Raw genomic sequence first — 11,558 nt, forward strand, 5'->3', positions numbered from 1 at the left:
TGTGTGTGTGTGTGTGTGTGTGTGTGTGTGTGTGTGTGTGTGTGTGTGTGTGTGTCCCAGCTTGTGTCTGAAGCTTAGCTTGTTTGTCCATCTCTGGGTTCCCTCAAAATACACACACACAGACACACACACACACACACACTCCCCGGAGGGAAAATACGGCCTGTGGGCCACAGCAGAGAGTTGCAGCAAAGGAAGGAAGCAGCAGAGTTGAGAGGGAACATTTCTGTCTGCTTGTGTGTGACACATCTGGATTTCACACGTCTCACAGCCCCCACAACCCCCCTTTCTGTGCACATGTTTGCTTAGACACAAAAAACACTGGTTTCTCTCTCTCTCTTTTTTCGTCTATCCTAATCTTATTTTCTGGACAGTTTGATCATTTAAGGCGACAATACAAAATAAACTATAAAAAGAACACAATGGTTAATTTTGGTTTAATTTCACAGCTTTTTTTCCTAATTATTGCATATCTTTTGCCTTTCACTGGTGGGTAATGATGTTTTTGCCCATGTCTACAAGCGCATTTTGTGTGTTGGCAAAATATCCCATGGAATGTAATCATTGCTTTAACTGGTGGCTCCCACAGCTAATCAACAGCTGTTATTTTCAAGACTTGACCAAAACAGCTCTAACTACAGATATTATAGCTTTAAAAGCCACATAAAAGAGAAAAATGCTGTTTTAAAGTTTAGAATTTTGTAAGTTATTCTTACCGTCAGCGTCTGTGTGTTTACACTCTCTGCTCCTCTGCTGGATCTCCAGCTCAGCAAGTTCCCCCAATATTTCCATTCCACGATGTGATGAAGGGCACGGTGCCTGATCAACGGGTACTGGAGGGCACAAGGCATCTCTGGAGGCACACAGGGCCGCGGCAATCAACAGCTCCAGACTCCACATGTAGGCCCCTTCCAGTTGAGCTGCTGCGCTCGTTGGAGGAACAGTCGGGTCAGATTGGGACGGAGCGGGAGAAGGACACAATACTTCCAAGTCTTCATCTGGACTTCTCCCACTCTTATCCTCTTTTGCTTTAATATCCTCAACCACCTCTACATTCTCTCCATCCTGCTCCGCCTCCTCCTCTTCGGGCTCCGCAGGCACAGAGATGGTACATTCATCTGGTTCAGGCTCCACGTTAATCTCCTCAAAGTCCACTTTTCCATGCTCCTCGTCGTCTCCTTCCTCTTTGGATAGCTGGCTCTCCTCGAGGCCAGCCTTCTGACCTGAGCAACCCAGAGGAAGATCCCCCTTTATAGCTAGATCCGAAACTGGAGCCTGGAAAGGACATGGCAGTAATCCAGAAATTTGGCTCCCTGTCTCAGATTCAGAGCATCCTTTCGCTTCCTCCAGGGACTTCACCACTTTGCAGTCTTCCTCCTCCTTCCTCATCTCCTCCTCTACAGTGAGAGGCTGGACGTGGCATTGTTGGGAGAGAGACTTGGATTCGGGCCCCGCTGGCTCGTCTTCTGCCAAAGGATGCTCAGCCAGCCGGGCTTCAGGAGGAGACGGCCCGGCCTTGTAACCCAGGGCAACTGGAGAGAATGTATAAACAGGTGGCAGGTCTGGAGGAGGGAGGAGAAAGCAAAAGTCAAACTCTTGACACGAAACAAACTTATGGTCTGTGTGTCGGTCAAAAATCCAACAGACAGCAGAGTAAACTGTTCTTGTGTTTTAAACTGACAGACATTCTGTGCAGGCAGACAGGATGAAGAATGTGATCACGTCTGGTTGTGCACACAGTGTGTATTGTGTATGCAGAATCCTTATGTGTGTGTGTAGAAGTGTGAGTATATAGATCTATGTGGGATATTGATGACACCCTGCTGTTTTCCTATGATTGCAGCTGCAGCCCTGTCACCCCTGCTCTCCTATTATTGATGATATCCCTCCGCCCTCAGCCAAATGAATGWGTTTCMTTCCGCCTGTGCCTTCCAAGGACCTCTGAAGGATAAGGAGGCTCTGTCTAAGAGCTACAGTACCACTGACCTTCCTTTTGTGACACACATACGCGCACTGACAGGTCACACTCACACACGTAAAGAGAGGTGACCATATGCTTTCTCTGACCTTAATGGCTGACCCGCCTACTGTCCCCTCTTTAGCTTGCACACAGKGGGGAAAAAGTATACACTCAAGGACGCACAGAGTGAGGGATCAGCCCTGCTTCAAACAATCTCTGCGAAATCAAAAGAATACCACGCTTCAAAGAGCTGGGCCACATTTCAGCAATAGTGGCCTCCATCTCTCTGCCTCTTTTCCTCTTCCATATTTTATCTCTCTATCGCTGCCATGCCTGCTGTCTTCACATTTTCTGCTATCAGACCGTTCAGCCTGCCGGTGCAGTTCTTTCAGTTCAAACGAGCCCACAGTCTTCTCCATACACACCTGGTTCCAAGGATTGTGGGTAATCCTGTGGTGGCTGCCCCTCTCCCCTGTCACTCCCCCTCTCCAGTCCCTTTGAGAGGTGCGAGGGAGCGGGGCTGAGGGCCGGGGAGCGCGGCGCTGCCGCGGCCGGGCTCGGGGCAGGGATCAGAGGGTTGGGCGGGTGTGGGCGCGCCGAAGGGGAGAGGTAGCAGGGGGACTGCCGACTGCTGGGACAGAGCCCCGGAGATGGCGTGGACGTCTTGTGTAAAGGGGGAGGAGGGTGGGAGAAGGGTTTTGCCGCATGGGAGGAGGCAGCAGATGATGAAGAGAGAGTTCTGGATGCTGGAGGTTCACTGGGAGAGTCTTCTATTGTGATAGTGTGATCCTCATGCTTTCTCTTTGAAACAGAAAACAGAGAGAAAACGAATAAMCGTCATAAATCATTATCTCATGAATTTAATATTTTTGTTTGGATAATTATAACTCTTTAAATGGCATCATGCTGTTTGATTGCAAAATTATCTTACAAAAGACGAAAAAACACATTTTAATATGTTGAAAACATTACATTAAACATGATAATTTAACGCTTTTGGAAATGCTTCTGGATGGTGTTAGTAACRATCTTACTTGTCCTATAGGGGTGCGCTGCATGTGCTCCATAGCTCGCTGCTGATGCTGATGTTGCAGGGCATACAGCTCCTGCTGTTGTAAGAATGAGGTGCGTGAATAGACCGGGTGGTGCTGCAGGTGAGGAGGAGGGGCCCTAGCTCCATACACTGGAGGCCACAAACCCGACTGCTCCAAAACATCTAGAGAAGGAATGAAAAAAAAGAAAGAAAAAAGGTCAAAAGGACAGTGTTGAGACCGTGGCTGCATTTGAGTGATTTCAAACATGACCCAAATGGAAGAAAACAAAACACAATTCTTAAAAAAACACATCTACTCTCAATATGTGAGCAACAAAATATCACTATAGATCCTTTTGTCCCAGAGAACCTGCTTGATGTCGTTAAACTTTTGATTCTGAACGACCGAAGCTTGAACAAGTCWCTTGCTTGAACACTTTTTTTATAAAGAGAGGGGATTTTTGAGCAAGAAAATACACGCTTTTGTCCGGCTACCACCCAAAACGCATGTCCTCACATACACACACTAATGCGTCCTCACATACACACACAGACACACATCCCCTCCTTGGCGGCCTTGTCGCTGGGAACCTTTGTTCTGTGAGATTAGCCTGAGTGGGCTAATGTTTCCCAGGGGAAGGGTTCAGTGGATGCACTTCCCCTCTCTGCAGGAACTCTCACAGAGCGAGTCAAGGGAGGCGGGAGATAATTAAATTTCACAGCCTGTTTGCAAAGCAGCGCTGACACCCCCCTACCACACATGCACGCACGCACACACATTTGCTTTTTCTACAGTAATGGCTGAGACTTACTAAAAAAAATTCTGCAACATATATTGTTTCAGACGTATAACTTAACACAGCACAAAGTCGAGCCCAAACACATCAGGGCTCTGCCACAAGAGAGATAAACCACCAGTTCAAATGGTCTGCATAATGCTGGGCACACGCAGAGGGGGCAATGGAATAGCTGCTCCCATTAACAAAGCTATAAAACACTGTCCCACTGACAGAGGGACTTAGTTGAGCATTATATTATGATTAGCCAATGATACTAAAACTCTGGGAGAGAAATGGTTGGAGCTTTCGTGCTACAGACAGGATGAAAGTGGGAGGCAGTACGTCTGGATWATGAATATAGATTCAGCTTGGTGTACATGTGCTTCTGTTGTTGTGGAAATGTTCCTTACCAAGATGATGATGAGGCCCAGGTTCTGTAGGGAGAACTACAAGAGGGGAGTTGGGATCTTGGGTAAGTGACCCCAAGACAGGCGGCAAAGGACTGGCAAGACCGGGTGGGAAACTTGGACTCATTCCCACGTGGCCCAAACCTGGAATACAGGTGCACATTCAAATCAGAGCAACCTTGAAACACCGAAATTCATCTTTAAATATTAAAAACAGAGAACATTTGTCTGCACAATCCTGTTGAGGGACTTGGTTTACTCACTGTATGAATGCCCCATCCAAAGGGAGGGACTTCCTGTTCTCTGCATCCAGTGGTGGTGAACTGGGTGAGCATGCGCAACAGGGTCTGCCCCCAACTGGCTTGTTCCTCCCGTGACCAGGAGGTGAGACGTCAGGTCACCGTGGCAGCTGCTAGAAGGGTGGATCCTGGCAAACTCCACGCAGTCCTTGTTTTCCCTGCTGGGGCATCGGGAAGGCGAACTTTATCATTACTTTGATTATCCCTCTTATTGCCATCATCCTCATCATCATTATTATGATCATTATCTTCATCCATGCCATCTTCATTACCTCTACTACCATTATAATCATCAAGAAAAGGAAATGTGACGGCAACAGGAACAGCCATCATCTTGTGCCTGGTCTATGACTTCTCATTATATGTTTTCTTCCCTTAATATGACTACATAATAAGAGCCTGATACTTCAGAGACATCCGTATTAGTCCTTGTAACATTAATGCAACACATCTCATCTTCAAGAGAAAGAGAAGGGAAGCAGAAGAGCGAGGAGGTACAGAGAAACCACATCAAAGGGTGAGAGGAGTAAATGGAGTGAGCGGGGAGAGAGAAAAGAGGAGCAGAACTTCAGTCTGGGAGAAAGGTGCAAYGTGAATAAAAGAAGAGCAGCTTATCAAACAAGAGAAAAGAAGGATAGATGCTCATGTGCGCATTTGTGTGTATGAACATACATGGTGTTTGTGACTTTACCTGATGACCAGTTCCCTGTCTCTGTCAAGATGGTGAAGGCTGATCTGTTCCTCTGTCATCCTCTTCCTCTCCTCCAGGTCCCGACCAAGAGGATACACGGGGCGTGACACCCCTAAATCAAAAGTGCAGCATTTAAACATGCTCTTTTAAAAATAATAACCAACTCTTACCATGCCTCACATATTTCTAAGACAAAACAGAACATCCTAAGTGATTCAAGTCCTTTATAATGTCTGACCTTTCATGCTGGGCAGCACCCTGCTCTGTCTGCTGTTTCCAGGAGAGCTGTCCTGGAAACGATGAGGGGGCCTGGCCACGGCTACAGCAATACCCACCGGAGGCTGCCGGACCTCCCCTTCTCCTGCTTCCCCCACCTCCTTTACGCCTCTGTCAGTCTTTTCCCCCTCGTTAGTGGAGCCCCGGCAAGAAGGGAGAGACTGTTTGGGGGGATCTTGGAGTGAGGCGTTGCTTTTAGCTCCTCCTCTGTCTGCCCTGTCCGATCTCTCCCCGCTCCTGCTGAGGCAGCCAAGACCACCAAAAGGACTTCGCTGTGGCAACAACAAGGGCTGCTGGGAGCTGTAGTTCATTAGGTTCTTTATGGCACTGCCCTCACCATCGTTGGTGTGTGGTGAGGAATGGGTAAGTGGTGGAGGCTGTTGAGAGTGGCTCCCTTTACTGACCGACACATGGTGGGTGCTTCTTCTCTGGTCTTCTTGTTGAGCCCCTCGAACCGCCCACGAAGAAGCAGTTTGATTTCCATCTCTTTCCCTGTCCTCTCCACTTCCTGCCTGACTGCTGTACTGCTGGTGCCGTATTCTTGCAACCTTTTGTCCTTCCTTCTGCACTGAGGGCCCTAGTCCCACCTTTCCATCCGAACTTGAACGAGAACAGTCCCTAAAAGAACAAGTGCTGCAATCGGGACCGTTGCTGGACGCGCCCTGTCCAGAACTTGACTGTTCTTCGTGGCTATCTGGTGGGATTGAAGGGCGGTAAATCTCATTTGAAATGTCACCATCTCTGAATGATGAAGATGTGTCCAGGCTGCAGGACCGCAGTTCAGGTTGAGAGCTTGCATTGGAGCCAGACTTTTGGAAGTGATGCGTTTGTTGGCTCCAGTCAGGAAGTTTGTCAGCTTTGCCGTATCCCATCTGCTGTTGCTGTGGCTGAGATTTGTCTTTCTTTTGGCAGCTGCTAAGGCGGCTGTGGTGATGAGGGGAACTTTCATAAGATCGTTCTACACTTTTGTCTTCTGTTTTCCTCTCACCCCCTCCTGCTCCACGACAATCGGGGGCAGCCAAGTCGCCCTGCAGCCCAACCGAGGGCACGTAAGTTGGGCCAGTGACTTTGGACTCCCTGCCTGACATTCCAGTGCAAGACGCTGGATCCTTAGAGCATGTCAGCGTTAGTGGAGGAGGGGGGCAGTAAAATTCAGGATGCGGATGGTGACTTGGAGGGTGTAGCCACCCTCCTGTCACTGGTGAACCCATATGCAAAGAGTGAGGAGGTGGTGGTGCAGGAGGTGGAGGCATGGAGTAAGAAGCCACAGAGTGAGGTGTCGGAGGTGCCAGGAAAGCTGCTGCTGAAACAGCCCCCCGTCGCATACATTCAGTTGAGGAAGTTGAGGACTCTCTGATTCTCATTTCCCCATTATTGGGTGAATCTTTTGAGCCTTGCCTGCTGCCTCCAGATGTGAGTCTACCCACCCCACCACCATTGCAGCTGCTTAGTGTTCCTCCTTTTCCTCCACATGCAGACTCTGACCCGGCTGCACCAGACAGTTTACAGGCACTCATAAGTTTTGTTCCCTGACTGCCCGAGTCATTGTCTTTGTAGTCTTTGTGTCGTTCCAGGGAGTGTCTGTGGTCCTCCTCCCGGCCCTGGAGCGAGAGGTGGGGGAGAAGGGCGTGGTGAGGGTGGGGGTAAGCCTGATGCTGGWGGCCCGATGGAGGGGTGGCAGCATTCGTCTGATGAGGCTGGTGATGATGGAGCTGTTGTTTGTCTTTGCTGTCCTGGTGTTGCTCTTTGCTGCTTGATCGCTCCTTGTCTTTTGACGCGACTCCCTTATCGCCCAAATCCTTGGTGCTCTTCCCACCTCCTCCCCCGCTGTCTGCCTCCCGGCTGCATGGGCCGAGCGGGTGGCCTGGGGCRGACCTGGACAACGGGGGAAGGTTGTGATTGGTAGAGATCAGAGGGGACTGAGGAAGGCCTCTCATGTAGAAGTGATCTAGGAGGAAACGGAAGCACAAAAGTGAGCACTAGAAGAGATCAGACACATGTTCTGTTAAAAATAAATAATTAAATGACAAAAAAATTAACTTCACTAAAAATTTACAACCAGTGGTGGGCACCAGCCCGCTAAAGGGCAAATCTGCTTATTRCGTACCTAAATATTTTGGTTGCGGTCTTACTAATTTTTACAATTCATAAGCGGTTTTGCGCTTTCTAAAATTAAAATGCAGTACCACTAATAACTAATTATCTACCAGTCATTATCTTGAACAGCAGAAGGTATGGCTGTCAATGAATCACAACACACGTGATCTATCCAACAGCACCCGTCCCAGATAAACACACTTATTGGAAAGGTATACATCCTTGCTGATTGTTGCATTCGGTTACGGTTCTGATTTCCCACAATGCTTTGTGTCTGCTTACATAGCAGGAAGGCAATAGAAAAACAGTTAACTTTTGTAATCCATTCTAAAATTTTGGATGTATTAATTTATTTTTACTTTACAATTGGAGCTCCTTTTTTAAAAAAAAGTTTAAATCCTGGAGCTCAATACTTGACGTAATTGGTCGAAGCAACGGGGTTAAAGACGCAGAAATGATTTAAAGATGTTTTGCTGATGAAGACTGACATCTAGTGGTCAACTGGAGCAACTACATGGAAAACTTTAAAATCCATTCTCTTATTTTGAAGGGAAGATAATTTCCTGTTCTCCGTGCTTTCGTTTCCTGTCACAAGTCAAATCCGTCATGTACCCAGAATGCATTGCTTCAGTTTTCCAATAAACAGTTTTAAAATTACTTTATTTATGCTTTTTTAATGAAAAAATCTACAACAAACAAAAGAAAAAGACAAAGAAACAGCCGAACTAGCAATCCTCAACAACTTTTTTAAAAATCAGCTGAACTAGCAATCCTCAACAACTTTTTAATTTTTACACCAGGAGCTAAAGGTCTGTTTCAGGAAATCACATCTGCAGCAATCGGCGGTTGTAGAATTAAGTTATAAAAGGGTTCATACGCCGCTAGTTGGCAGTGTTGTGCATATATTGTACATGAATTGTTGCCAGCTAGTAAGTGTCAAATTGAACTTGCGCTTTAATATTAGCTTCTGCTAGTTTTTCTATGGCATGAGCGCTTTTGAAGTTGCGGACCTAAATATTTTCATAAGCGTTTTAGAAATTGGGGAGCTAAATTTTGGATTAGTGCTGCCCAGCACTGGTTACCACTTGCTTTTATTTCTGTGATGATGCTGAATAGGCAGTTTGAGGATTTTCTGTGCAGAAAACGTGATTTCCCCCAACAATCTCACAATCACACGAATAACCTACCTTTTGGCGTTTCATAGAAGCGGTGCTGTCCATAGAGACTGTTGCTGTGGTGATCCAGGGCACTCATGGGGAGAAATGGAGAAGCAAGACTTCCTGAATAGCCAGGGTACCCTGTTGGTGGGAGGGCGAGCGAGAATGAATTGAAGTTTCTTCTCKGTGCTGACATTCAGCAGGACTCAAAACAAACAGTTTATCGCTACAGTCTTTCACAAAGTAGACTCATTAAAAAAAATTAAAAAATTACAGCCAGTTAGCGCTACTTTTAACATAAATGCACTTTTGCACAAACATGCCAGATGAGTTGACATTATTTACGGTGGACAAAGTGGTGACAAAAACCACAGCCGACAACTACTGCCAAGTGTTTGCAGCAGTTGACTGAAGGGAATTTCTCTTCTACAAAACAAATTTCCCCCCCTCAAAACCCTAAGACAAATAGTCTGAAGCATTGGTCCCACCCCTCGCCCTAAAGTACACACACTGAGTCCTCCCAGGAGGTCACCGGGAGGTAAACGGTCGTTTCACTCTGTTCTTCGTCTTCAAGGACGTTGAACCAAATCGTGGGATAGAAGGAGGCCTTGTGCTGATTGGGTGGGCGCGCATTCGCACATGCTCGCATGTTAGCGCGCACACGCTACACAGGGAGGCACGCATTATGAAGCAAAAAGACTTGGGCTATGTGTGCGTGCACAAGTGTCTGCTATGCAGGAGTTGGTTTCATGCCCCACAGAGTGTCCTTGCTGGCCCGTTAATTGGCAGCCGTTAAAAGTTTAACAGTGGTGGCCAAAGTAAACAGCACTCCATAAAAACTCATCCTACGCATTCCACAGTCACACAGCAAAACCACAAACACCCCCTCACTGCTTTTAGCATGAATGTGAGTGTGTGTGTGAGTGTTAGAGAGAAAGAGAGAGAGAAAGAGAGAAAAGGAGAGATTAGTCCGACTGGTTAACAACCAGTGAATCTAAACGGTGACAATTAGACAAAAGACTATATCAGCCATTTCAGGCCAATCCCCCGGGTAATGATGAGTGATATAACCCAGGAGGAAGGAAAGATGAGGACAGAGGGAACAAGGATGATGTGGAGACAGGAGAGCAAAAAAAATTGGGAAACAATAGGAGAGTTAAAGCTGAATAAGAATTACTCATGCTTTCCCAATCCAGTTTGTGTGTGATGTAGATTTTGTCATCTTTACTGTCCACTAATGTCAACCAGCCTGTCAGTAGACAAGAGCATTGTTTTGTGGAAAGACTGTGTTGCTGCTATTAACATTTGCATAATATATCTCTCGCAGACACAAAAACTGCATCCTGGTGAGAAATGACTAAAACATTGTTTCTTCTCATCTTCTGGATATACAGTATAGTTGAAAAATCAACACATGGCTGTAGTGAACTCTGTAGGTCTCTGTGTGGAACATTGTGACACAGCTGAATGTTTGCCTATGGCTGCGACTGAATAACAGCATTCGTGAGTAAGTCTCCAGAATGTCTTGAAAGTGTTCACAGTGTGTTCTCAATTTTCTAGCATAAGTCGCTGAGGCACACAGCCCTGTCACTTCAGTTTTGATCAGATTTAAAAGATYTGAGTGCCAGCTTTGCTCTATTCTGGACGTCTCCAACCTGAATAACCAAAAGTTTTAAAAACTACACCAATATTACACTAAACATATTTGCTCACCTGTCTTGACTCACATATGAGGTTAAGTGRCATCCCATTCCTAATCCATAAGGTTCAATATGACGTTGGTCCATCCTTTGCAGCTAGAACAAGCTGTCCACAGGGTTTAGGAGTGTGTTTATGTTTTTTTTACCATTCTTCCAGAAGCACATTTGTGAGGTCACATWCTGATGTTGGACAGAAGGCCTGGCTCTCAGTCTCCACTCTAATTCATCCCAAAGGTGTTCTATCAGGTTGAGGTCAGGACTCGGTGCAGGCCAGTCAAGTTCATCGACACCAGACTCTGCCATTCATGTCTTTATGGACCTTGCTTTGGGCACTGGTGCACAGTCATTTGGATGTGTGAGCAAATACTTTTGGCAATATAGTGTAAATAATAATTGTTGAAAAAAAAAACTGGTCCAAATCTGCCTATATTCATTTTAAATGTGTACATCAAGAGATAAATTGATAAATATGGGGTCAGCTGGTAAGATGTGTACAAGTGAGCAGAGGTGGACAACAAAATATTGTACACAGGCAAGGTCGCAGTTTTACAAGCTACGCACACAAAAATAGGGCATGATTTTCAGAAACTGGCTGGCTGGTTGTTTGGTTGCAAACACTCAGAACTAAGATGGTAATGGATGATCTACCCATTTTCTGGCAATTTTGAGTCACCAACAGTCGCAGTCCAGTGAGATGCCTGGTGGTTGACTGAACGGGAAGACAGGGATGACTGTACGAAAAAAAAATCCAGTCTGGTGCTGCTGTGAGAAGAAAGAGGGKAAATGTGTGCATCTGTGTGTGAGTGTAGGGGAGAACGAGAAAAGAATAAAGGAAACTGGAAATCTTTGAGACGGTATAGATGAGAGGACAGGAGAAAGGGAGGAGAGGAGATGAGGAAAAAAAACATCTGGGTAAAACAAAGACAGGTGTGGGAATGCCATATGAGTACARGTGGAGAAAGAGTGAGGAGTTTGGGGTTTTCTTTTGTGTGAGAGGTAATATGTGCGAGAATATGTCTTCTGCTGTATATGCTTGTGTGTGTGTGTGAGAGAGAGAGAGAGAGAGAGAGAGAGAGAGAGAGAGAGAGAGTGAGAGTGTGTGTGTGTGTGCGTGTGTGTGTGTGTGCCTTCTGGCACCAGAATATGATGCAACATTAAA

At 46.3% G+C, this 11,558-nt stretch overlaps 1 protein-coding gene across 1 annotated transcript in view; it reads right to left on the reverse strand.

Moving 5' to 3' along the window:
- Positions 1-11,558, reverse strand: part of bahcc1b (BAH domain and coiled-coil containing 1b) — a gene marked incomplete in the record, with an annotated part of 75,717 nt that overhangs the window by 30,182 nt on the left and 33,977 nt on the right. Inside the window, 8 exon segments of the mRNA XM_014024035.1 lie at positions 717-1,562; positions 2,386-2,761; positions 2,995-3,176; positions 4,183-4,323; positions 4,443-4,636; positions 5,170-5,281; positions 5,408-7,393; positions 8,730-8,840. Of these exon segments, the coding sequence (XP_013879489.1) occupies positions 717-1,562; positions 2,386-2,761; positions 2,995-3,176; positions 4,183-4,323; positions 4,443-4,636; positions 5,170-5,281; positions 5,408-7,393; positions 8,730-8,840 (3,948 nt within the window).

This window comes from Austrofundulus limnaeus, unplaced genomic scaffold, assembly GCF_001266775.1.
Source record: "Austrofundulus limnaeus strain Quisiro unplaced genomic scaffold, Austrofundulus_limnaeus-1.0 Scaffold405, whole genome shotgun sequence".
In the NCBI taxonomy this organism is placed as follows: domain Eukaryota; kingdom Metazoa; phylum Chordata; class Actinopteri; order Cyprinodontiformes; family Rivulidae; genus Austrofundulus; species Austrofundulus limnaeus.